The sequence below is a fragment of the Dipodomys merriami genome, unplaced genomic scaffold (assembly GCF_024711535.1).
Source record: "Dipodomys merriami isolate MVZ:Mamm:240054 unplaced genomic scaffold, mDipMer1.0.p SCAF_2, whole genome shotgun sequence".
Taxonomy (NCBI): Eukaryota; Metazoa; Chordata; class Mammalia; order Rodentia; family Heteromyidae; genus Dipodomys; species Dipodomys merriami.
In genome coordinates, this window is record NW_027203381.1 from 116,556,443 (window position 1) to 116,580,428 (window position 23,986).

The window sequence follows — 23,986 nt, forward strand, 5'->3', positions numbered from 1 at the left end:
AGACAGAGAGAGAGACAGAGCAGGATGCTGGTGATTCACACTTGTAATCCTAGCTACTCAGGATGCTAAGATCTTGAGGAGCATGGCTGGTTTGAAGTTAGCCCAGGGAGAAAAGTTCATCTCCAAAAGTCTTATCTCCAGTTAACCAGCAAAATGCTGGAACCAGAGGCATGGTTGAAAGAAAAACCAAGTGCAAGGCAGAGGTTTCAAAGATCAAAGCCGACTACTTCTTTCTCTGAGAAGAGCTACGTGGAATGCTTCTGTTTTTATTTCCTCTGTGCCAGCCTTCGAGGAGTTACTTTTTCTTGGCAGATAGTCCCGGTGGCCAGCATGTCCCAGCTCACCCTGGTTGACTTGATCTGTGCACTCAGCACCCTGCAGACAGACACAGTGCTGCATCTGGTGAAGGAGGTGGTGAAGAGGCCACCGCAAATCAAAGGGGATGAGGTGAGCCTGGGGAATCTCTTGCTAATGCTCCTCTCTGCACATTGTGTCCAGGAGGGAAGAGCAGCGGGCGGCATGTGATATTCCTGGGCTGGTTGCTCCAGTGCTGCTGTTTGAAGCAGTAGCCACCTGAGGTCAGATCCCACTGCCCTGACTCCCAACTGCCTGGTGTTCCCGTTTGTTGTTAGCACCTTCTGTGCACCTCCTGGAATGGCATTTAGAAAGAGGAAACGCACTTGTCTCAAAGAACTTACAGTCTTAAAGGTGTCAAGTAAACCCAGCCAGCCTCTGCCCAAGGTGGTACTGGCAGATGTGAATCATGGCGGCCACAGTGGGGAAGGAGCTGGGCTCAATTCTGACCTGTGCAGAAGGATTAGAGGGAGAAGGAGGGGCAAGGAGCCGGGGAGAGAGGGCACTCAGAGAACAGCAGGTGTGTGCAAGGAGTGGGGTCACTGTGATTGGGCTGTCCGGGCCATCTGCTGCTTCCCACCCTCCTGTGGAGGCCAGGAGACTGAGGCTGGTCTTTCTTGGTGATTATAAATCCAAGGATGGTCCCTAGGTCGAAAGAGACATTTCCTGAGTTGCAGAAGACACACATTGAAAGGGCCAAGGGGACATTGATAGTTTTAAGCTTTTTATAGAGAAGGCTGCTGGGGCTGGGAAGGTGGCTCAGTGGTAGAGTGCTTGCCTTGCATGCATGAGGCCCTGGGTTCGATTCCTCAGCACCACATAAGAAAAAAGCTGAGGGGATGGGAAGGTAGCTCAGTGGTAGAGCACTTGCCTTGCATGCATGAGGCCCTGGGTTCGATTCCCCAGCACCACATAAGCAAAAAGAAAAAAAGAAAAGAAAAAAGCCAGAAGTGGCGCTGTGGCTCAAGTGGTAGAGCGCTAGCCATGAGCTGAAGAGCTGAGGGACAGCGCCCAGGCCCAAAGATCAGGCCCCACGACCAGACCCCTCCCCCCCAAAAAAAAGATGCTGTCAGCAAGGGAGGGAAGGTGCTTATAGTCGGGTATTGGGGTATTGGCTTAGATCTTTGATTTGATAGGTACATGACATTGCCTTTTGTGTTGAAATTGTTTGATAGTCTCACTGCCTACCAGTGTGGAGTAATGGATTTTGCTTTATTTTTCAGAAATCTCCCCTAGTGGATATCCCTGTGTTGCAGTTTTGCTATGCTTTCATCCAGAGGTAACGTAGTCCCGTCACGAGCCCTCCGGGATTGTATGTGCCATTGTTGTGACCATGAATTAATTAATCAACATCTGGTTTTCTTTCTTTTGGGGGGGGGACATGGGGGAATGCTACTTAAATTCATGGTCTCCCACATACTAAACAGTGCTGTACCACTTGTGCCACTCCTTGTGGGTCCCTTTTTACATTAGTCATTTTGAGATAGGGAGTTGCTTACGTCCAGACCAGCCTGTGCTGCACTTCTCCTATTTGTTTCCTTTGTCACTGGGATGACAGGCATGTCTCACTGTGCCCCCAACCATGGGTTGAGATTGAATCTTGAGAACTTTGATGCCTGGATTGCTTTCAAACCATAATCCCCAATCTTTGTTTCCCAAATAGCTAGGATTATAGACATCCAAGTGCTTGCCCAAATACCAGAGTTGAGCTTGTGTCTACTGTGATAAAACAAACAGAAAGCAAAGCAAGTACCAGGCCAGTGAAACTGTTCCCCCCCCCCCCCCAGGGGACTATTTGAGATTAGGAACTAGCAGGAGGGAGGCGGACAAGAGTGTGGAGGGGTGAATGTGATCCAGGACATCATGCCAGGCATGAGAATAGACTACTGAAACCCTCCACAGAAGGATTAGAGGTTGTGAAAGAGCCATAACGGGAGTGAGTTCTGTCCAAGTTCATCATATGTGTGTTTGGAAAGATCACAGTATAATCTCTTTGTACAGTTAATTTGCACTAACAAAAATGAGTTTCCTCCCCTGTGTTCTAAACTTGCAGATCTAAAATTTGCTTAGGAAGTAAATATTCTACTTTGAGTTGTTCACAGTTGGTATTTTTTTTCTATTTTTTTAAAAACAGACTTCCAGTTCTGGACTTGCAAGAGAACTTCCCTTCGCTGTTGGGAGTACTGAAGGAGTCTGCGCAGCTGAACCTTGCCCCACCAGGATATTTTCTGCTTCTCAGGTATCCTGTCACTGGCTTCACACAGAGGTTGTGCTTTCTGATGGGACGTGGTTTATTTCTGCAGCACTTTTTGATGGGAAGCTGATTGTCTCTCAACAGCATGCTGTACGACTTCATAACAAGAACCCCCACCCTGGAAAGCAAGAAGGATCAAAAAGACCTGCAGGTCTGTATGTGAACATACTTTTCCTACAGTGCCATCCATCTTTAAAGGATGTCACTGCTGATGATAAGCCAGGGTACAGTCTCATCCTAGCTGTTGACAGGGGAGCGGGCAGTCTTAAGCAGTGTTTACTGAAGAAGGCTCTTGTGCCACGTTGGAGCCATACATGGTTTTCGTCACCATTCTCAGAGTGCAGACATCTGCTGCATAAATCTTTCTGTGTGACTTCCTTTTCTTACAAGTGACTCTTCAAACTGGGTGTCAGTGGCTTATACCTGTAATCCTAGCTACTCAGGAGGCTGGGATCTGAGGATCATGGTTCAAAGCCAGCTGGGGCAGAAAAGTTTCCATGACATTCTTCTCTCCAATTAACTTCAAAAACTGGTAGTAGAGCTATGGCTCAAAGTAGTAGAATGCTAGCCTTGAGCAAAAGAGCTCAGGGGCAGAGCCCAGGCCCTGTTTTCCTGAGAACTGAACACCTTAAGACCACTAATCTGTATCCTCAGCCAGTTTCTGAATTTTCTTTTCTTTTTTTTTTGCCAGTCATGGGGCCTGAACTCTGGGCCTGGGCACTGTTCCTCAGCTCTTCAGCTCAAGGCTAGTGCTCTACCACTTGAGCCACAGTGCTACTTCCAGCTTTTTTCTGCTTATGTGGTGCTGAGGAATTGAACCATGCAAGGCAAGCACTCTACCACTGAGCCACCTTCCCAGCCCCCTGAATTTTATTTTCAGACTAGGTTTCACTAAGTTGCCCGGGCTGACATTGAACTTGCAAGCCTCCTGCCTCAATTTCCCAATTTAGAGATTTTTAATGGGCTTAATTTGTGATTTAAGAATCAGGAAATAGCAAGGCGCCAGTGGCTCACGCCTGTAATCCTAGCTATTCAGCAGACTGAGATCTGAGGATCACCGTTCAAAGCCAGCTTGGGCAGGAAAGTCTGAGAGATTCTTATCTCCAATAAACCACTCAGAAAACCAGAAGTGGCACTGTGGCTCAAGTGGTAGTGCTAACCTTGAGCTGAAGAGCTGAGGGACAGTGCCCAGGCCCTGAGTTCAAGCCCCACAACCGGAGGGGAAAAAAAAAAGAAGAATCAGGAAATACTTCATTCCATACAATGGAATACGTGTTCTGGTCGGTTTTAGAGAAGGGCTAAAGAAAGCAGAAACAAAGAACAGAAAGCAAAATTATTTCAATTACTTTCCCAGTAAGCCCTGGAATAGGAAAACAGGCCAGTTTAAAAAAAAAAAAAAAAAAAAAAAAAGCTTGTCGGGCACCAGTAGCTCACGCCTGTAATCCTAGCTCCTCAGGAGGCTAAGATTTGAAACCAGCCTAGACAGGAAAGTCTATGAGACTCTTACCAAAGCAATAGAAAATAGGAAGTAGCACTGTAGCTAAAAATTAAAAAAAAAAATTTACAGGTTAATATCAGGTTTCTCTTTTGTCAGGATTAAAGCAGAAGAAACTTTATTATCATGCCAATTATAGAGGGCCTGGTTTGGAACTGAAGTGTTTAGGAAGGCCAGGTAACCACTCAGCTTACAGCTGGTGTGGAACTGTTAGGGGAGCTCTCACCGTAAGACCTGGCTTTGAGACCAAAAGCTCACCTGCATTAAGAGAAAACACTTTGGATGGATGGATGGATGGATGGATGGATGGATGGATGGTTGGATGGATATGTGGGTGGGTGGGTGGGTGGATGGATGGGTGGATGTATAGAAAATGAAAGTATACAACCAAAGACAGGAAACACATATGTGTAGATTTAGCTATGAGCCCCAAGAACTGGGAGGTAAATCTTCTCTTGGCTCCAGAAACCACAGATTTAGGAGGTAGGCCATTTTCACTGCCAGCTTTCCTATAGGAAACTGCCGCTGAAAAGGACATTTTTTTTGAAGACAGATCCTAATTCCTCATGCTCTTGAGAATTCCTCTCAGAGGGATTTGAGATGTCATGTCTTCCATTTGACTCTGTTACTGCATGGTGTGTGGATTTCACTGAGGACACTTGAACCATCCAAGTGAAAAAAGACCCAGATGTTCGTTCTGAAAGTAGGTCCTTTGCAAATTGCAGAGCAGAAAACCAGTAGGAACCAAGTCTGATGATAGCTTGTTAGCTCCACCTGGTGGAAGGAGAGAAAGCATTTCTTTAGCTCTAGTTGTTTCTGGCAGAACAGTTCCATTTGAAAGTTTTCCTGTGATTTCTCTGAAGACATGGATGGTTGATCAACCTGTGCTTTTGTCCCATAGGGGACGGTGGGTCAGACGGTGGGGTGGGGGGAGGAGAGGAAAGGGGGTAGGGCTGAGGGGGGAAGAGCACTTTTTAGCCAAATTTGAGTAACTAATCAAGTTTACAAAAAAATGATTCTTCAGCTTGAGGATACTGTTTAACTGATAACTCAGAACAGAAATGGAACGTAGACATCCAATTGTGACAGACCTAGTTCTTTCACAATGTTACATTTAAGAGTACTCAGAGGCCTTTTGTGTAAACCAAGGTGAATCATTTAGGGAAAAAAACACTATTTTATATTTAACAAATTGTTAATATTTCAATAGGAATCACCTCAAAAGTTTCAAATAGCAAATCTTTCCTAGAATTTGATTTGTCTGAGATTTTAACCATATAGAATATCAAGAATCACTTTTTTTTTTGGTCATTTGTGGGGCTTGAACTCTGGGCTTGGGCACTGTCCCTGTGCTCTTCAGCTCAAGGCAAACACTCTACCACTTGAGCCACATTACCACTTCCAATTTTCTATTTTTCTAGTGGCTTATTGGAGATAAGAGTCTCACTTTCCTGCCCAGGCTGGCTTTGAACGGTGATCCTCAGATCTCAGCCTCCTGAGTAGCTAGGATTACAGCACCTGGCTGCTGCTGCTGCTGCTTCTTCTGCTGCTTCTGCTTCTGCTTCTGCTTCTGCTTCTGCTGCTTCTTCTTCCGCTTCTGCTTCTTCTTCTGCTGCTTCTTCTGCTGCTGCTTCTTCTGCTGCTTCTGCTTCTTCTTCTGTTGCTGCTTCTTCTGCTTCTTCTGCTTCTGCTTCTGCTTCTTCTGCTTCTGCTTCTTCTGCTTCTGCTTCTTCTGCTTCTGCTTCTTCTGCTTCTGCTTCTTCTTCTGCTGCTTCTGCTTCTTCTTCTGCTGCTTCTGCTTCTTCTTCTGCTGCTTCTGCTTCTTCTTCTTCCTCTGCTTCTGCTGCTCCTTCTTCTGCTGCTTCCTCTTCTTCTGCTTCTGCTTCTTCTGCTTCTGCTTCTTCTTCTGCTTCTGCTTCTGCTTCTGCTTCTGCTTCCGCTGCTTCTTCTTCCCCTCCTCCTCCTTCCCCTCCTCCTCCTCCTTCCCCTCCTCCTCCTCCTCCTCCTCCTCCTCCTCCTCCTCCTCCTCCTCCTCCTCCTCCTCCTCCTCCTCCTCCTCCTCCTCCTCCTCCTCCTCTTCCTCCTCCTCCTCCTCCTCCTCTGTTGGTCATGGGGCCTGAACTCTGGGTCTGGGCACTGTCCCTCAGCAATTTAGCTCAAGGCTAGTACTCTACCATCTACCACTTGAGCCACAGCACCACCTCCAGCCCAGGCATAAAAATCATGAACTCTATCTACAATTAATAATAAATAAAGCTGAAAAGGAGCTTTGGTTAAAGTAATAAAATACTAGACTTGAACAAAAAGAGCTCAGGGACAGACAGCATCCAGGCCCAGAGTTAAAGTTCCAGGACCAGCACATACACAATAAAAAAGCTTACAGAGAGCCAGAACCCCCAACCTCCAAAACTCATGAGTACACACTTGTGTGCACATACACAGCATACTCTTTCATGTATTTGATATGTGTATATATACATGTCACAAACACCAAAATGAAATCCCTTTGTACCATTAATTCTTGTAATAAAGTTTTTTTTTGTTGTTGTTGGTTGTAGGACTTGAACTCTGGGCCTGGGTACTATCCCTCAGCTCTTCAGCTCAAGTCTAGCCCTCTACCACTTGAGCCACAGCACCACTTCTGGTTTTCTGAGTGGTTTATTGGAGATAATGGTCTCACAGACTTTCTTGTCCGGGCTGGCTTTGAACCGTGGTCCTCAGATCTCACCCTTCTGAGTAGCTAGGATTATTGGCCTGAGCCACTAGTGCCTGGACTAATAAAGTTTTTTTTTAAAAAAACATATTAAAATTAGCTACACTTATTTTTTTACCTTTTAGTGTGACTCCTAGAACATTCTAGCACATTATTTTACATAAATGGATAACAGTCGTGCCTGGATTCTCTCTGTGTGCTAGGCCATCCTTCAGGCACCTACACTGTGCCTTAACTAACTCCTTTTCTTTTCTGATACTCTCAGGAAATCACTCAGAAAATTCTGGAAGCTATAGGCAATGTTGCTGGCTCCTCCTTGGAGCAAACCAGCTGGCTCAGCAGAAACCTGGAAGTGAAGGCCCAGCCTCAGGTCACTCTAGAAGAATCTGATGCTGAGGACGACCTGTATGGTACGTATAGGAGAGTTGGCAGGTCACACTTGCAGTCAGCCAGCAGTGCTGTTTCCTCTAAGAAAGATCCTGTGCTTGCAACACACAAAGTCCAGTGTAGTAGTTTTTTTTTTTTTTTTTGTCGGTCGTGGGGCTTGAACTCTGGGCCTGGGCGTTGTCCCTCAGCTCTTCAGCTCAAGGCGAGCGCTCTACCACTTGAGCTACAGCGCCACTTCCGGTTTTCTGGTGGTTTATTGGAGATAGGAGTCTCACAGTCTTTCTTGCCCGGGCTGGCTTTGAACCGCGATCCTCAGATCTCAGCCTCCTGAGTAGCTAGGATTACAGGCGTGAGCCACCAGCACCCGGCCAGTGTAGTAGTTTTTTAAAAACAAAATCTATGTGAAGATTTGGAGTTGATTGAGAAGCTAACCAACCGTGGTATAAATAGTTTAACAGTGTACACATACAGGGAAGTGTCAGGTTCCAACCTTCAGTGTATACAGTTTTGCTTGTACACAAGGGTGACCGTCACTCTCCCCAGAGCTCGGCAGGCATGCCAGGTGGGGTGGTCTGCTTGGGTTTTTATCTTAACCTAAGGGTGACACTGTCCCTTCCCCGGTTGCCAAGGATTCAGGCTCATGATTTTTTTTTTTTTTTGGTCGGTCGTGGGGTCTGAACTCCGCGCCTGGTGCTGTCCCTCAGCTCTTTAGCTCAAGGCGAGTGCTCTACCACTTGAGCCACAGTGCCACTTTTTTGTTTATGTGGTGCCGAGGACTCAAATCCAGGGCCTCAGGCTTGCAAGGCAAGCACTCTACCACTAAGCCACCTTCCCAGCCCTGACAGTTTTTTTAAATTGATTACCAGGTGATGAGGCAGTACAGTACGTTGGAAGGAGCTCTGTCCGTGAAAGGTTCCTACTGGCCGAGGGGGAAGATTCAGGCGTTCAGGATTCTGGGCCTTCAGAGCTGGAGGTGGGGGTTGTGGGAACAACGATGACAGGGGGTGACGGAGACGGTAGCTGAGCCCGAGCAGAGTGGGGGATGATCGGAAGGAGAGACTGCAAGAGATTGAAAGCCCAGGATGCTAGCTAGGTGAATCCCAAGAGGATTCTGAGGCTCCAAGAATGGACACGAAGGGGCACAGGGTGTTAGTATGACGTTATTTGCCAAATGTCCACATTCTCAGTTGCTGAAATTGAATGTCACCAGGGAAGAATAGCTGAGTCCCATATCCATGGTCAGAACGGCAGGTAGGAGCTCCTGCAGGGCTTTGGCGACCCAAAGTCAAGAGGGCTGTCCCAGCTAAGCCAACACCCCTTTGTAGCCACAGATGCTGCCGCAGCTTCAGCAATGGTGTCCGCATCTGCTCCCTCTGTGTACAGCGTGCAAGCCCTCTCTCTCCTGGCAGAGGTAAACACACACCTCACTGTGGGCCCATGGGGGAGTTGCTTGCCATCCTGCATCATAGGGAAAGTTTGTGTGAGCTGGGGCTGGGGAGTGATGGACAAGCACAGAAAGAGGCAGGGCCCTGGTCCCATGACCCTTGTCAGCAACCTGACTCCCTTCCATAGGCCTGTCTTGCAGTTTCCACCACTTCCCAATCCTGCCACAGGCTGGCATTGAAGCCGGCAACACGTGGACCTTTTGGGAAGCATTCTACACCCAAACAGGCCTCAAGTGCCCCATGACTTTGACCCTTAGGTTTTACTTGGGGAAAAGGACTTGTCTTTGTTACTTGTGTCAGTGGTTTCTGATCTCGTACTGGCCTCCTTCTTGCAGGTTCTGGCTTCTCTCCTGGACATGGTTTACCGCAGTGATGAGAAGGAGAAAGCGGTGCCTTTAATCTCGCGCTTGCTTTACTACGTCTTCCCTTACTTGCGCAACCACAGGTGGTGATGTTTCTCTGTTTCATCCTACACAATTGCAGAAAAATGTATGAGTTTTTTGGTTCTGATTCTGTGCCACTACTGAAGCTTGGAATCAGGACCTAGGTACCGTCCCTTTACTTTTTCACTCAAAGCCGGTGCTCTCCACTTGAGCCACTAGCTCCACTTCCAGCTTTTTGATGGTTAATTAGAGATTTAATTCTCATGAACTTTCCTGCCTAGGCTGGCTTCAAACTGCAGTCCTCAGATCTCAGCCTCCTGAGTAGTTAGGATTGCAGGCGTGGGCCATAGGCATCTGGTGAAAAATGTGTTGCACTGTCTTTGACCTTGACTGTTTTCTCTCTCCACAGTGCCTACAACGCCCCCAGCTTCCGGGCCAGCGCCCAGCTGCTGAGCTCCCTGAGTGGCTATGCCTACACAAAACGTGCCTGGAAGAAAGAAGTGTTGGAATTGTTTTTGGACCCTACTTTCTTTCAAATGGATACCTCCTGTGTTTAGTAAGAAATGCTGTCCTGATAAAATGTGCTGCTCTTTTTTTTTTTGGTCATGAAACTTGAACTCAGGGCCTGGGCACTGTCCCTTAGCTCTTTTGCTTAAGGCTAGAGGCTCTACCCTTGGCACCACAGCTTCACTTCCAGTTTTCTGGAGGTAAGAGTTTCACAGACTTTCCTGCCCAGGCTGGCTTTGAACCTAGTCTCTCAGATCTCAGCCTCTTGAGTAGCACATTACAGGCCACCAGTCACCAGCAGAGGGTCTAAGCAACGTGCCTTGTCCTTACAATTTCCGGGTGCCTTGCTGGTAGGAGGGGCTTCCCACCCAGCTCTGAAAAGCCTAGAGGTGAGAGAGGCCACTCAGTGAATTGCAGGTGTCACCTTTGTTATTATCTCCCTAAATGGTTTGGTCAGCTTAACCTTTACTGTTTCCCTAAAGGTTAACCCCTGAGCTACTTTCCTATAAAAGATCTGCTTCTGTTGAAAGTAGAGCCCCACCCTAAACATGTTTTTTTTGTGTTTATGGTGGCTCAGTGGTAGAGCGCTTGCCTTGTTTGCATGAGGCCCTGGGTTTGATTCCTCAGCACCACATAAGCAGAAAAAAAAAGCTGGAAGTGGCACTGTGGCTCAAGTGGTAAAGCGCTAGCCTTGAGCTGAAGAGCTGAGGGACAGCGCCCAGGCCCAGAGTTCAGGCCCCACGACCGGACACCCCCCCCCCAAAAAAAAAAAGAAAAAAAAAAAAACCACAGACGCCCAAGTCCCTCGTTTCAGAATGGTACAGTATTTGCCTATAATGATATATACTATATTATACTTGAAATCCTCTTCTGATTACTCAGACTACCAAACAAAATGTGAATAGTCATTATGCTGTATTTTTTTTTTGGGGGGGGGGGGTCCGGTCGTGGGGCCTGAACTCTGGGCCTGGGCGCTGTCCCTCAGCTCTTCAGCTCAAGGCTAGCACTCTACCACTTGAGCCACAGCACCACTTCCGGCTTTTTTCTTTTTGCTTATGTGGTGCTGAGGAATCAAACCCAGGGCCTCATGTATGTAAGGCAAGCACTCTACCACTGAGCCACCTTCCCAGCCCTATGCTGTATTTTTTTAAAGGGAATAATGATAAGGAAAAAATGTCTATGCCAGCTGGGCACTGGTGGCTCAGATCTGAAGATTGTATTTCAAAGCCAGCCTGGACAGGAAAGTCTGTGAGACTCTTGTCTCCAAGTAACCACCAGAAAATGGGAAGTGGTGCTGTGGTTCAAAGTGGTAGCTCACTAGCCTTGAGCAAAAGAGCTCAGGGATAATAATCAGGCTCTGAGTTCAAGTACCATGACCAACATGCCCTGTTTAAGACAGATACAATTTTTTTTTCTGAGTATTTTCCATGCATGATTAAGTGTGCGAATGTAAAACCCAGGGATCCTGGCCTTATTGTCGCTTCCCAAACTAGCTTCCATTACTACAAGCTAAGGAGGAATGGATATTTGCCCATACAAGCCCTTCCATCAACAAACAGTAAAGTTATGCGACCAAATAGAAGGACACCCTTGAAAAAGCCAGAGTCCCTTGCCAGTTGGTTTTTCTTTATATTAAGAAAAGTCACTATTCATTACGTTAGGATTTGCTTGGCCTTTCCTAATGTTTTAGAAACGAACTATCAATTTGTACCACTAATCCTGTTTCATAGAACAGATTTTAACATTTTAAAGCAGCATTTAATCAGATTGTTATCCATGACATCTTTAACTAATTTTGCTTTTCTTCATATCCAGTTGGAAGTCCATTATTGACCATCTTCTGACTCATGAGAAAACAATGTTTAAGGACTTAATGAGTAAGTTTTGTGTTATTTTTCACACTTTAAGGACCAGTGCCATTTTAGCCAGCTTTTACCCTACCTAGCATTTTTGCGGTGCTAAGATGTGGTGTGTTGGGTAGACCACATCAGTGCTAAATGAACAGGTCTTCCCACTTGCCACCTGACCAAGAGACCACCACAGCCTGTCTTTAGAGTTTCATGATAGGTCCACCATGTTGCAGAAAGCAGCCCGGTTCCCATCCTGATATTTGTTTTAGAAGTAATGTTTTCCCTGTGTGTGTGTTTGCGTGTGTGTATACATGCTCATACGTGGGGGGCTCTTGAGACAGGGTTTTACTGTGAAACTCAGGTTTGCTTTGAACTCTGTTCCTCCTACTTCCAGAGTTCTAGGATTTCAGGCATATGCCACCATGTCTAGTTTAGGAGTATCTTTCTACACCTGAGATCGTCTTTTAATGCCTTATCATTATATATTAATGAAATAAACATTTTTTAAATGCACAAGGAAATAATCACATGTTCTCATTAGTTGAGAGAGCATTTTTTTGCTTGTTTTGGCTAGGGAGCTATGACTTAGCACTCATCTCTGGTTGTAGCTTCCTGCTTGCATGCTTGCTTGCTGTTTGTTTCAGGTATGCAGAGCAGTTCTTTAAAACTATTCTCCAGTTTTGAGCAAAAGGCCATGCTGCTGAAGCGCCAGGCTTTCGCTGTCTTCAGTGGCGAGCTGGATCAGTACCACCTATATCTTCCCCTGATACAAGGTAAGTCACAAGCTTGGACTGCGCTGTGCTGCTAGGCATGGTGATCCACGACAAACAGGAAAGATCGGTCTCTGGTCGTGGGAGCTGGAAGCACAGTGTCTGACGAGGCTTTCCTGTTGCCTGTCCTGCCTCATCCTATGGCAGAAGGCCCAGATCAAGACAGCACCATGAGCCAGATTCACCTTTTTGTTACACCACCTACCTATTGTGAGGGCCTAATCATGTCCTAAAGGCCTAAAAGGTGTGGGAGGATGTGTTTTGGAGGGAGTTAACAAGAAGCGCCGTGGTCATCATCCCTTCCCTGCCTCACTCCCCAAAGACCGACCCCCAGGTGGGTGGGTGGCAGGCAGCTCCAAGAGGGCCACACGAATTTCCAGCAGCCCAGCAGCGGTCAGGTGTCACAATAAGCCAGCCCTCTACAGAAATATAATGGAACCTTAGGCAGGTATCAGCAAATCTGAAACTTAAATATAGATACTCACCCCTCCCCGGCTTTTTTTAAATTAAATCTGTTCTGATTGTCCCTTTTTCCTCTCATCTACTTTCTGCTGTTGAGCTCACCCAGTTCTTTTCATTCCTATGGTTCTATTTTCTTCATTATAAAATTTCCATTTGCCTTGTCTGTTTACTTTGTGTTGTTGTTGTTGTTGCTGCGGGTTATTTCTGTTTTGTTTTTTTGTACTGTTTATCCTCTTAGTTTTTTCCTGTTTTAGAGCAAGGTCTACATTGCTCATGCTGGCCTCTAACTCTTACTCCTCCTGCCTGTCAAGCACCAGTAGTGTAGACATGCACCCCCACACTTCGGTCCTATCACTTTGTTTGTTTGTTGTGCGGCTTGAACTCAGGGCCTGGGCACTGTTCCTGGCCTCTTTGTGCTCAAAGATAGGGCTCTACCACTTGAGCCCCAGTGCCACTTCCAGTTTCTTGTTTTTGTTTTGTCAGTCATAGGGCTTGAACTCTGGGCACTGTCCTTGCGCTCTTCAGCTCAAGGCGAGTACTCTACCGCTTGAGCCACAGCACCACTTCTGGTTTTCTAGTGGTTTATTGGAGATAAGAGTCTCATGGACTTTTCCTGCCTAGGCTAGCTTTGAACTGTGATCCTCAGATCTCAGCCTCCTGAGTAGCTAGGATTACAGGCGTGAGCCACCAGGGCTTAGCTTGCCACTTCCAGTTTTAAAGTGGTTAATTGGAGATAAGAGTCTCCTGGGGACTTTCCTGCCTGGGCTGGCTTCAGATCTCAGCCTTCTTAGTAGCTAGGATTATAGGTGTCACCTTTAAAGGGAAGAACTAATAACCCTAAATCATTTCTTAGTTAACATCACTGTTTTCTCCAACAACATGTTACATCCCTAAAATAACCTTTAAAATCCTCATGCACCTGTTAGGTTCTGGTTTTCTGAAACCATATAGAAATGAAGCCAGGAATCAAGGGAACTTGAGTGAGGAAAGTGCATGGCAAAGCAAAAGTAATGGCTGCTTGGGAGAACAGAAAGCAAGCAGCAAGCCAGAAACAGGTTGTATGTTTCAGATGCTCAGGGGAGCTCCTTTTATTCCCTCCATCCTAGCTTTGAGTTTGCCCCTGAAGACCTATTGGTCCATTTGAATTAGGGGCAGAGCCCAGACAGAGGACTGGGTAGGTTTCCAGGAAGTCCAATTGGACGCTAGGGCAATGTCCCATCCCCACTGTTGAAAGACCCTGTACAGTGACTGTGATTTTTCTCCATTAATCCCATCCTCAAATCAGTTGTGGAGAAGTGAAAAAGTGTTGGGGCTTGAGAATTGCCCTTTTAATTTTCTTTCCTTACGGCAAAAAATGTTTGTGTCATGGTCATCAACTCTGTCTTACTCATTGCTTCACTTCCTACTTGCAACTTATTCCCTAAGTATGTTTGCCAGGCAATATACATGCTGGTCTAAGCCCATCACTCAGACTATGGCTGTCGTTAGTTTTTTGTTTTTTGGTTTTTTTTTTTTAATTCATGGGGCTTGAACTCTGGGCCTGGACACTGTCTCTGAGCTCTTCAGCTCAAGGCAAGCACTCTACCACTTGAGTCACAGCACCACTTCTGGTTTTCTGGTGGTTTACTGGAGATGAGTCTCCTGGACTTACCTGCCTGGGGTGGCTTTGAATCGTAATTCTCTTGAGTAGCTAGGATTTCAGGCATGAGCCACTGGCGATCAGCTGTCTCTGCTTTCTGAGTCTAGAATTCTTATTCATAGAAGGACATGGCTCAGTAGGTTCCCAGTAGTCATAGGCAACCCAGTAGGTTTCTAGTCGGTGTCCCATGCTTTGTTCCCAGCCATCGTGGGAGGATGACAGTTACCAGAGTCCACACCTTCAGTGCAAGGGCCTCGAGGTTACTTGATACCCGGGGGGTAGCGATCCCAGCATATGTCCTCCAGCACTGGTCTTTTATACTGGGTTGTCATCAGAATGCCAAAGCAGTTGCAGTTTTGTTTTTCTTCTTTGACTAATGAGAAACCCCAAAGGTAATGTTTGTTTTACATCTCTACAATTTTTTTTCCTTAGAACGCCTGACAGACAATCTCAGAGTGGGACAGACATCCACAGTTGCTGCTCAGATGTTTCTTTTTTTCAGAGTTTTGCTGCTAAGAATTTCTCCTCAACATCTGACCTCACTCTGGCCCATAATGGTCTCTGAGCTGGTGAGTACTCATTTTACTCTTGAGAGCAAGGTCTGAGCTTGGTAGAATGATTTTTTTTCATTATCAGATAAGATACAGCTCTATAAGCATCAGTTTTCTCTAACAGTTGTGTTTAATCAGGTTGGAGGCACCCAGTCAGCTTTTAGTTAATTAGAGGATAATCTATTCTATAATCATATTTGACCTCTCAATCTTTATTGGTGTAGTCCAGCAATTCCAATTTATTGTACCACTTACTTACTATTCTGTGCTAGCTTTGTTGTTATTGCTGTTGATTTAAGTGCTGTGTTGGAGCCCAGGGCTTCCCTTCATGCTAGGCCAGCACTTTACCCCTGAGCTAACTCCTCAGCCATGCTAGTTTCTTTTTTTTTGGGTCCGGTCGTGGGGCCTGAACTCTGGGCCTGGGCGCTGTCCCTCAGCTCTTCAGCTCAAGGCTAGCACTCTACCACTTGAGCCATAGGGCCACTTCCGGCTTTTTTCATTTTGCTTATGTGGTGCTGAGGAATCGAACCCAGGGCCTCAGGCATGCAAGGCAAGCGCTCTACCACTGAGCCACCTTCCCAGCCCGCTAGTTTCTTATAAAAAGTTGGATAATTCTAAAGCTGGGTGCCAGTGTCTCACTCTGGTAATCCTAGCTACACAGGAGGCTGAAATCTGAGAATCACGGTTTAATGCAGGAAAGTCCAGGAGACTCCAATCAACTATCAAAAAAGCCAGAGGTGGAACTGTGGCTGAAGTGGTAGGGCACCAGCCTTGAGCAAAAGAAGCTCAGGGACTGTGCCCAGACCCAGACAGAGTTCAAGTCCCAGGATGGGCGCCACACGCGCGCGCGCGCACACACACACACACACACACACACACAGGCACGCACGCACGCACGCGCACACACACACAAAATAGATAAATTTAATCTCTTTAGATGGTAACTTGAATACGCCTTTTTCTTTTAAGATTCAGACATTCCTACAGCTTGAAGATTATCTTAAAGAGGAAGATGAGTCTTTGAGGTAAGAGAGATGTGTCAGACCGGGGACATCACTGTGGGATGTAGGGCCATCAAATGCCAGCATTCTCCTTGGAATTTCAGGAGGTCCCAGCTATTCTAAAAAAAAGTCTTCATAGAAAATGGCTGGCCACGCCGGGCGCCGGTGGCTCACGCCTGTAATCCTAGCTACTCAGGAGGCTGAGATCTGAGAATCGTGGTTCAAAGCCAGCCCGGGCAGGAAAGACCATGAGACTCCTATCTCCAATAAACCACTAGAAAACCAGAAGTGGTGCTGTAGCTCAAGTGGTAGAGCGCTCGCCTTGAGCTGAAGAGCTGAGGGACAGCGCCCAGGCCCAGAATTCAAGCCCCGTGACCGACAAAAAAAAAAAGAAAGAAAGAAAAAGAGGCTGGCCAGCAGTGCCTCATGCCTGTAATCCTAGTTACTCAAACCAGCCCCGCAGGAAAGGCTGTGAGACTCTTAATGTGTATTAAACTACTCTGAAAAAGCTGGAAATGGTACGTGGCTTAAGTGATAGATCACTAGCCTTGAGCAAAAGAAGGTCAAGGACAGAGCCCATGTCCAGAGCTGAAGCCTGAGGGATAGCAAAGAAAAAAAAGGAAGGAGGGAAGGAAGGAAGGAAGGAAGGAGGGAGGGAGGGAGGGAGGGGAGGAGGGAAAACTCCATCTTGTAAACTTTGATAAGCAAGTGGACTGCACTAAATTAAATTAACAAAAATTTTCCTTTCAAATTTACAGAAACAGCAACAAAATGAACAGAATAAAAGTTGCAGGCACTGATGGAAATGGGCCTTTGGTGAGGGAAGTGGCCCCTAGTGACCTCATCTTGTATGTATCAGCATGCAAATTCCTGGACACTGCACTTTCTTTTCCCCCTGACAAGATGCCGTTATTTCAGATGTAAGTTGGAAAGGCCAGGAGTGGCCTCATGTTCCAGCTGGAGGGTCTCCTCCCTCACAGCCTTCCCTTAAGCAGTTACCACGTCTGGAGGCCTGTGAACTCTGCTCCGGAGCTGTGGTTTCAGATTACTCCTCACATTTGTGGTTTCCAAATTGGTTTTTAATTGTGTTGTGTGTGTCACTGTGGAGTGTCTCTGTCTTTCTAGGGAGTTTTTGCTACTGAATGCTTATAAAACAGGGCCACCCCCTGAGGGCCCTCAGTGCATTTGCATAGAATGTGCTGTCTGTTTGTGGTTGGATGCTGATGCTTTTATTTAGAACGTGTGTCTCCAACTCACTTTGCCCTTTGGCACAGTCCCTACAGGCTCCTCACAGCATCCTGGGTTTCATTTCAGGCCTGGCCCCACAGGCTGCCTCTCTCTGTCCTTGGCCCCCAAAGAGTGGGTCGTGTAGAATCATATGTAGTTAAAACATTTATGGGATACCTTAAATGTCTTTTTTTTTTTTTTGTCGGTCGTGGGGCTTGAACTCTGGGCCTGGGCGCTGTCCCTCAGCTCTTCAGCTCAAGGATAGCACTCTACCACTTGAGCTACAGCGCCACTTCGGGTTTTCTGGTGGCTTATTGGAGATAGGAGTCTGACGGTCTTTCCTGCCCGGGCTGGCTTTGAACTGCGATCCTCAGATCTCAGCCTCCTGAGTAGCTAGGATTACAGGCGTGAGCCACCAGCGCCCGGCTAAATGTCTATTTTTAAGTGAAAAAAACATACACTGTATCATTTCATGAATGTGACAGTCTGGAAAATGACAAAACTGTAAGAACAGAGCCTGATGCTGATGGCTCATGCCAGTAATCCTAGCTACTATACCAGCTGAGCTAAGAGGATCACAGTTCAAAACCAACCCTGGGCAGAAAAATCTGAAAGACTGCATCTTCAGTTCACCAGCAAGAGGGCCAGGCTGATGGCTCAAGTGGTAGAGCACCAGGTGCTAACTACCAGCAGCTAACAAGGTCGTTATGCAAGAGTAAGGCTCTGAGCTTTAAGCCCTGGTAGTGGTACAAGGAAAAAAAAAAAAAAGGCAAAACAATAAAGGAACAGTTAAAAGAGGAGTGCATGTGAAGATAGGGAGTGAGGGGGCTAGAACCGGGTTTTTACTGTGATGACACCACTCTCGGACACTGTGCCAATGACACAGTGATAAGCATGTGTCAGAACTCATACAGTGGCAAGCACAGTGACTCACACCTGTTATCCTAGCTACTGAGGAGGCTGAAATTGGGAGGATCATGGTTTGAGACAAAAGGTTCAAAGGACCTTAACAGAAAAAAATTAGGCATGATGGTATATGTCTGTCATTTACACTACAGTGGGAACATAACTAGGCATTTCCAGTCTAGGCTGACCTGTGTAAAAAGTAGACCCTGGGGCTGGGAAGGTGGCTCAGTGGTAGAGCACTTGCCTTGCATGCCTGAGGCCTTGGGTTCCATTCCTCAGCACCACATAAGCAAAAAGAAAAAAGCCGAAAGAGGCGCTGTGGCTCAAGTGGTAGAGCGCTAGCCTTGAGCTGAAGAGCTGAGGGACAGCGCCCAGGCCCAGAGTTCAGACCCCACGACCAGACCCCCCCCCCCCAAAAAAAAAGTAAAGACTCTGTCTTACCAAAAATGACCCAAGCAATACACAAAGCTAGGGTCGTGGCTCAAGTGGCAGGTCAACTGCCTATCAAGAAAGTCTGTTTAAAAGATGTGGAGTGGGGAGGATGATGTAGCTCGTTGGTTCTGGCCTGGCTTGTACAATGTTGTTTTTTTTTGTTTTTGTTTTTGTTTTTTGTCAGTCGTGGGGCTTGAACTCTGGGCCTGGGCGCTGTCCCTCAGCTCTTTAGCTCAAGGCGAGCGCTCTACCACTTGAGCTACAGCGCCACTTCCGGTTTTCTGGTGGTTTATTGGAGATAGGAGTCTCACGGTCTCTCCTGCCTAGGCTGGCTTTGAACCGTGATCCTCAGATCTCAGCCTCCTGAGTAGCTAGGATTACAGGCGTGAGCCACCAGCGCCAGGCTGGCTTGTACAATGTTCTGAGCTCAATCCCTAGCACCAGAAAAAAATGATGATGTGGGTTTAGATATGTGTACAAAACTGTACAGAGCAGCATTATTTCTAACAGCCAGGATGTGGAGACTACCCAAGTGGCAGCCAGGTGAATAAGCTGTGGTATAGCAGTCTAGCTGAGTGAAATATCTATCACTCAGCAAGAAAAAAAAAAAAAAAAGAGTCCTGGGAATGTGGCTCAGTGGTAGAGTGCTTGCCTAGCATGCATGAAGCCCTGGGTTTGATTCCTCAGTACCACATACACAGAAAAAGTCAGAACTGGTGCTGTGGCTTAAGTGGTAGACTGCTAGCTTTGAGCAAAAAGAAGCTCAGGGACAGTACCCAGGCCCTGAGTTCAAGCCCCTGGACTGGAAAAAAAAGAAAGAAAGAAAGAAAGAAAAAGAAATAATGACATAGGTCACATGGTAAACCTTGAAAATATTACAGTAAGTGGGTACACAGGTTCTACAGGATATATATTGTACAATGGCATCCATGCAGTGTCTAGAATTAAAAAAAAAAAACCTGTAAAGCCAGGTGCTGGTGGCTCAAGCTATAATCCTAGCTACCAAGGAGGCTGAGATCTGAGGATCATGGTTCAAAGCTAGCCCAGGCAGGAAAGTCCACAAGACTCTATCTCCAATAAACTACTCAGAAAAAGCCACAATTGGCTCCGTAGCACAGGTGGTAGAACACTAGCATTGAGCACAGAGAGGCTCAGGGACAGAGCCTAGGCTCTGAGTTTAAGCCCCTAGATCATCCAAAAAAAAAAAAAAAAGAAGGAAGAAAGGGAAGGAAGAAAGGAAGGAAACTTGTAAGCAGGAAGTATATCAGTGGGTTGCCTAGATCAGGAAGAAGACTCAGGGTATCTAGAGGTGATGCTGAGGAAAACAGGGCAATTAATTATTTAATAAATGTATAATTCTGTGAATATACTAAGAATATTAAGTTGTGTGTATTAAATGGGTATGATATGTGAATTGTATCATAATTGAACTTTCTTACATGGATGCTGATTCAGCATTCCTGACTTTGCTGTTTTTCTTTCCCTTCAGTTATAGGTGGGCATTTGTTCCAGAAGTGGACACCAAGTTTCCTGCCTACCTGTCAGATCTGGAGGAGAATCACCAAGCTTGCAAACCCCACACTGTCAGGATTCTAGAACTTCTAACATTAAAATATGGGGTAAATATTTTCCTTTTTTTTCTTTTTTCTTTTTTTGCCAGTCCTTGGGCTTGCCAGTCCTAGACACTGTCCCTGAGCTTCTTTTTTATTCAAGGCTAACACTCTACCACATGAGCCACAGCATCACTTCTGGCTTTTTCTGTGTATCTGATACTGAGGAATTGAAGCCAGAGCTTCATGCATGCTAGGCAAGCACTCTACCACCAAGCCACATTCCCAGCCCAATGTTTTCCTTTTAAAAAACCTATTCACAGCAAAGATGATGAGGAGTAGGCAGTGAGAAGCCATTTCTTGCCAGGCGCTGGTGGCTCACACCTGCAATCCTAGCTACTAAGGAGGCTGAGATCTGAGGATTGCGGTTTGAAGCCAACCTGGGCAAGAAGGCCTGTGAGACACTTTTTTCTTTTTTCTTTTTTTTTTCTTTTTCTTTTTCTTTTTGTCAGTTGAGGGACCTGAACTTTGGGTCTGATCGCTGGCCCTCAGCCCTTCAGCTCAAGGCTAGTACTCTACCACTTGAGCCACAGCACCAATTCCAGTTTTTTCTGCTTATGTGGTGCTGAGGAATTGAACCCAGGGCCTCATACATGCAAGACAAGCACTCTGCCACTGAGCCACCTTTCCAGCCCTGGCTGTGAGACTCTTATCTCCAACTAATCACAGAAAAAGCTGGACATGAAGCTGGACATGACACTGTGGCTCAAGTGATAGAGTACTAGCCTTGAACAAAAGGAGCTCAGGGACAGCACTCAGGCCAAGTTCAAGCCCACAACCAACCAAAAAAAAAAAAAAAAGAAGAAGAAGAAAGCCATGTCTTGTCACTTGATTTTAATGGTTTTGAATACTTTCTAAATATGTTCTAGTTTTAAAACTCAAGATGACTCCAAATTCCATCTTTATCTTCTTCCATATTGCAGACAGCAATCCTAGTAACTGAGAAGTATAGCTTGCTAGCTTACACAGTCTCACAGAAATGACTTGCCTCTTTTTATTTTTTTATTTATTTATTTATTTTCTTGTCCAGTCGTGGGGCCTGAACTCTGGGCCTGGGCGCTGTCCCTCAGCTCTTCAGCTCAAGGCTAGTGCTCTACCACTTGAGCCACAGCACCACTTCCGGCTTTTTTCCTTTTGCTTATGTGGTGCTGAGGAATCGAACCCAGGGCCTCAGGCTTGCAAGGCAAGCGCTTCTACCACTGAGCCAACTTCCCAGCCCTGACTTGCCTCTTAAGTTGCTCTGCCATTCAGCTTTTACAATCTAAGGAGCCTGATAGTAAGAATGGCCAAGACCTTCAGTTAGGCTGGGCCCAGGGTAAAAACTCTGATAGAACATGTGAATTAAAGTCAAGCACTGGTGGATCATGCCTGTAATCCTAGCTACCCAGGAGGTTGGGATCTAAGGATCATGATTTGAAGCCAGCCCAGACAGGAAAGTCCTTGAGACTCTTACCGCCAATTAACCAGCAAAAAGCTGAAAACAGAGCTGTAGCTCAAATGGTAGAGCTCTAGCCTTGAGCAAAAAAGCCAGGGGACAGTGCCCAGGCCCAGAGTTTAAGCCCCAGTAGTGCCAGCAAAATAAAAAAAAGAGAGAGAGAAGACTTAGAATTTGAAGCTTTGCCCTGTCACTAGGACTGGTGATGGGTCTTCCTGAAGAAGTGGTCTCTTAGCTTTCACTGCACAATGTGCCTTTTAGGTTCTCTAGCCCCTAGGAAAGCCTTCTTGTCTCTGTACCCTGTCATCTCTGTAGTCTTGGTCCTTTTTTTTCTTTTTTTCTTTTTTTTTTTTTTTTGCAGGAAATTAGTGAGTCTGATGAGCTCACCATGAAGGGTGAATTTCCTCTTCTGCGCCAACACTCTGTTTCCAGCATTAGGCAGCTGATGCCGTTCTTCAAGACTCTGAACTATGCATTTAAAACCCAGAGTCAGCTGCCTGCTGATGCCCCAGTAGCCGTTCTCCCAGAGCTCCCTGTCACCGACAGCCCCAGAGTCTTAAGACTGCTGGAAGAATGTGTGGAATATGATTTTTTGGAACATACTGAATGCTAACATTAGGAGCTTGTTTGATCCATTTACTGATGAATACAAGGGTATATTCTAAATAAGAAAGTTCATTTCAGATAATTTTCTGCTCAGCAACAAAACAATGCCTTGTAATGTATTTGAATTCCATCCTGTGTTTCTTCTTTGATTTATGTAATGGGAATAAAATTAATATATTCTCTAGCAGCAGCAGCACACATGTGTAATGTGAAGTAAAGCATGGAAAGAATGAAGGAGTAATTTTGTTTGTGGGAGGAGATACCATGGGCCTCAGTGTATTTCTCTTAAGAAGTATAAACTTATTAAAAGAATGCTATTTTTAATGTTTCGCACAAATGTCCTTTAAAGCATTTATTTTGGTATTGCCTTTTGAAACTCAAATGTATTGTTTTTTGAAAATAATGCCCATTTACCTTCGCAGCAGAGGGGAGCACTTGAGTTCGTTCCAGTGTATTCACCTCTTGCCCATTAAAATCACGTTGTGTTGTTTAACTGCACAAGGCGTGTGTGGTCTTACAATTCTGACAGCTGTAACGTTCGTTGTGCAGCATGATGTACCTTCCAGGCCCTGTTGAATCCATTCAGGCAGTGAAGTCATGGACGTTGAATGCTTGAAACTGCTGTCAGGACTCTTCCTGCACGCTCTTCTCTCCGGATCAATTTACCTCTTTGCAGACATCACTATACATTAAACTAATCCTCTGCTTTCATAGCATCTGATCCCACTCTCTCACAAGCCTGTCTGCTGCTAGCTACTCAACTTCCATCCTGGCTTGGAGCCATTTCTGTGCAATAGGAGCTTTGACTCCCTGCCAGGCAGCCCTGTGCAGTCCAAATTCCAGGCAATGAGAATTAATTATGTAAAACGTAGACACTGAATAATGAAGAAAGAAAAATTGCCAGGCGTTGATGGCTCACGCCTGTAATTCTAGGTACTCAGGAGGCTGAGATCTGAGGATCTTGGTTCAAAGCCAGCCTGGGCAGGAAAGTCTCTGAGACTCTTACCTCCAATAAACCATTCAGAAAACTGGAAGTGGTGCTGTGGCTCAAGTGGTAGAGTGCTATCCTTGAAGAGTGGAGGGACAGTACCCAGGCCCAGAGTTCAAACCCCATGACTGACAAAAAAAATAATAATAAAAGTGAAAAGTACATTTTTAAGCAGAGCACTGGTGGCTCACACCTGTAACCTAGCTACTCAGGAGGCTGAGAATTGAGGATCATGTTGTTTAAAGCCAGTCAGGATAGGAAAGTTCATAAGAAACTAGAAAACTCAAAGTGGCACTGTAGCTCAATGTGGTAGAGTACTAGCCTTGAGCAAAAGCTCAGTAACAGTGCCCAGGCCCTGAATTCAAGCACTAGGACCATGTCCCTCTTCCCTACCCCCAAAAAAGAATTGGGTCATTTTGTATGCAAGGTATCTTTTTTGTCTGTCATGGGTCTTGAACTCTGAGCCTGGGTGCTGTTCCTGCACTCTTCAGCTCAAGGCTAGCGCTTTACCACTAAGCCCAGTGCCACTTCCAATTTTCTGGTGGTTAATTGGAAGTTAAAGAGTCTCATGGACTTCCCTGCCTGGGCTGGCTTTGAACTTCGATCCTCAGATCTCAGATCCTGAGTAGCTAGGATTACAGGCATGAACTGCCTGGCTAAGGTATTATCCTTAATGTAAATACATTTGCAAAATTTGGCCACTAAAATTTAAACTATCAAATTGCAAGTTCTGTATATCATGATTGTTTATATGCTGAGTTATTTGCGATTGAAACTTGCTGGTATATCAGGTAACTATGTATATCTAATTAGCAAAATTTATAATAAAATCAGTGACTGGATTATGTCACTGTACCTATGATGCCATGAAAGTTCTGTGACTGCACAAAGATTTAGAAATTCAGCTCTTCAGTATTTTCTCCCTAATATCTAATGTACTATTTTCTGATGATACCAAGTCCAATTGAATC

General features: G+C 45.8%; 1 protein-coding gene across 2 annotated transcripts in view; it reads left to right on the top strand.

Annotated features, from left to right (window-relative positions):
• Positions 1–23,769, top strand: part of Dop1b (DOP1 leucine zipper like protein B) — a 95,281-nt gene extending 71,512 nt beyond the window's left edge. The window contains exons 23-37 of one of the 2 annotated variants that reach the window (XM_070030650.1): positions 313–447; positions 1,578–1,633; positions 2,489–2,593; positions 2,693–2,759; positions 7,082–7,226; positions 8,529–8,614; positions 8,984–9,093; positions 9,441–9,587; positions 11,354–11,415; positions 12,033–12,161; positions 14,692–14,828; positions 15,780–15,835; positions 16,570–16,731; positions 19,866–19,995; positions 21,783–23,769. In XM_070030650.1, coding sequence (XP_069886751.1) covers positions 313–447; positions 1,578–1,633; positions 2,489–2,593; positions 2,693–2,759; positions 7,082–7,226; positions 8,529–8,614; positions 8,984–9,093; positions 9,441–9,587; positions 11,354–11,415; positions 12,033–12,161; positions 14,692–14,828; positions 15,780–15,835; positions 16,570–16,731; positions 19,866–19,995; positions 21,783–22,034 — 1,779 coding nt within the window. In that variant the 3' untranslated portion in view covers positions 22,035–23,769. The remainder of the gene's footprint in view (positions 1–312; positions 448–1,577; positions 1,634–2,488; positions 2,594–2,692; positions 2,760–7,081; positions 7,227–8,528; positions 8,615–8,983; positions 9,094–9,440; positions 9,588–11,353; positions 11,416–12,032; positions 12,162–14,691; positions 14,829–15,779; positions 15,836–16,569; positions 16,732–19,865; positions 19,996–21,782) is intronic. The other variant, XM_070030651.1, reaches the window with a different exon arrangement.
• Positions 23,770–23,986: the final 217 nt, after the last annotated feature.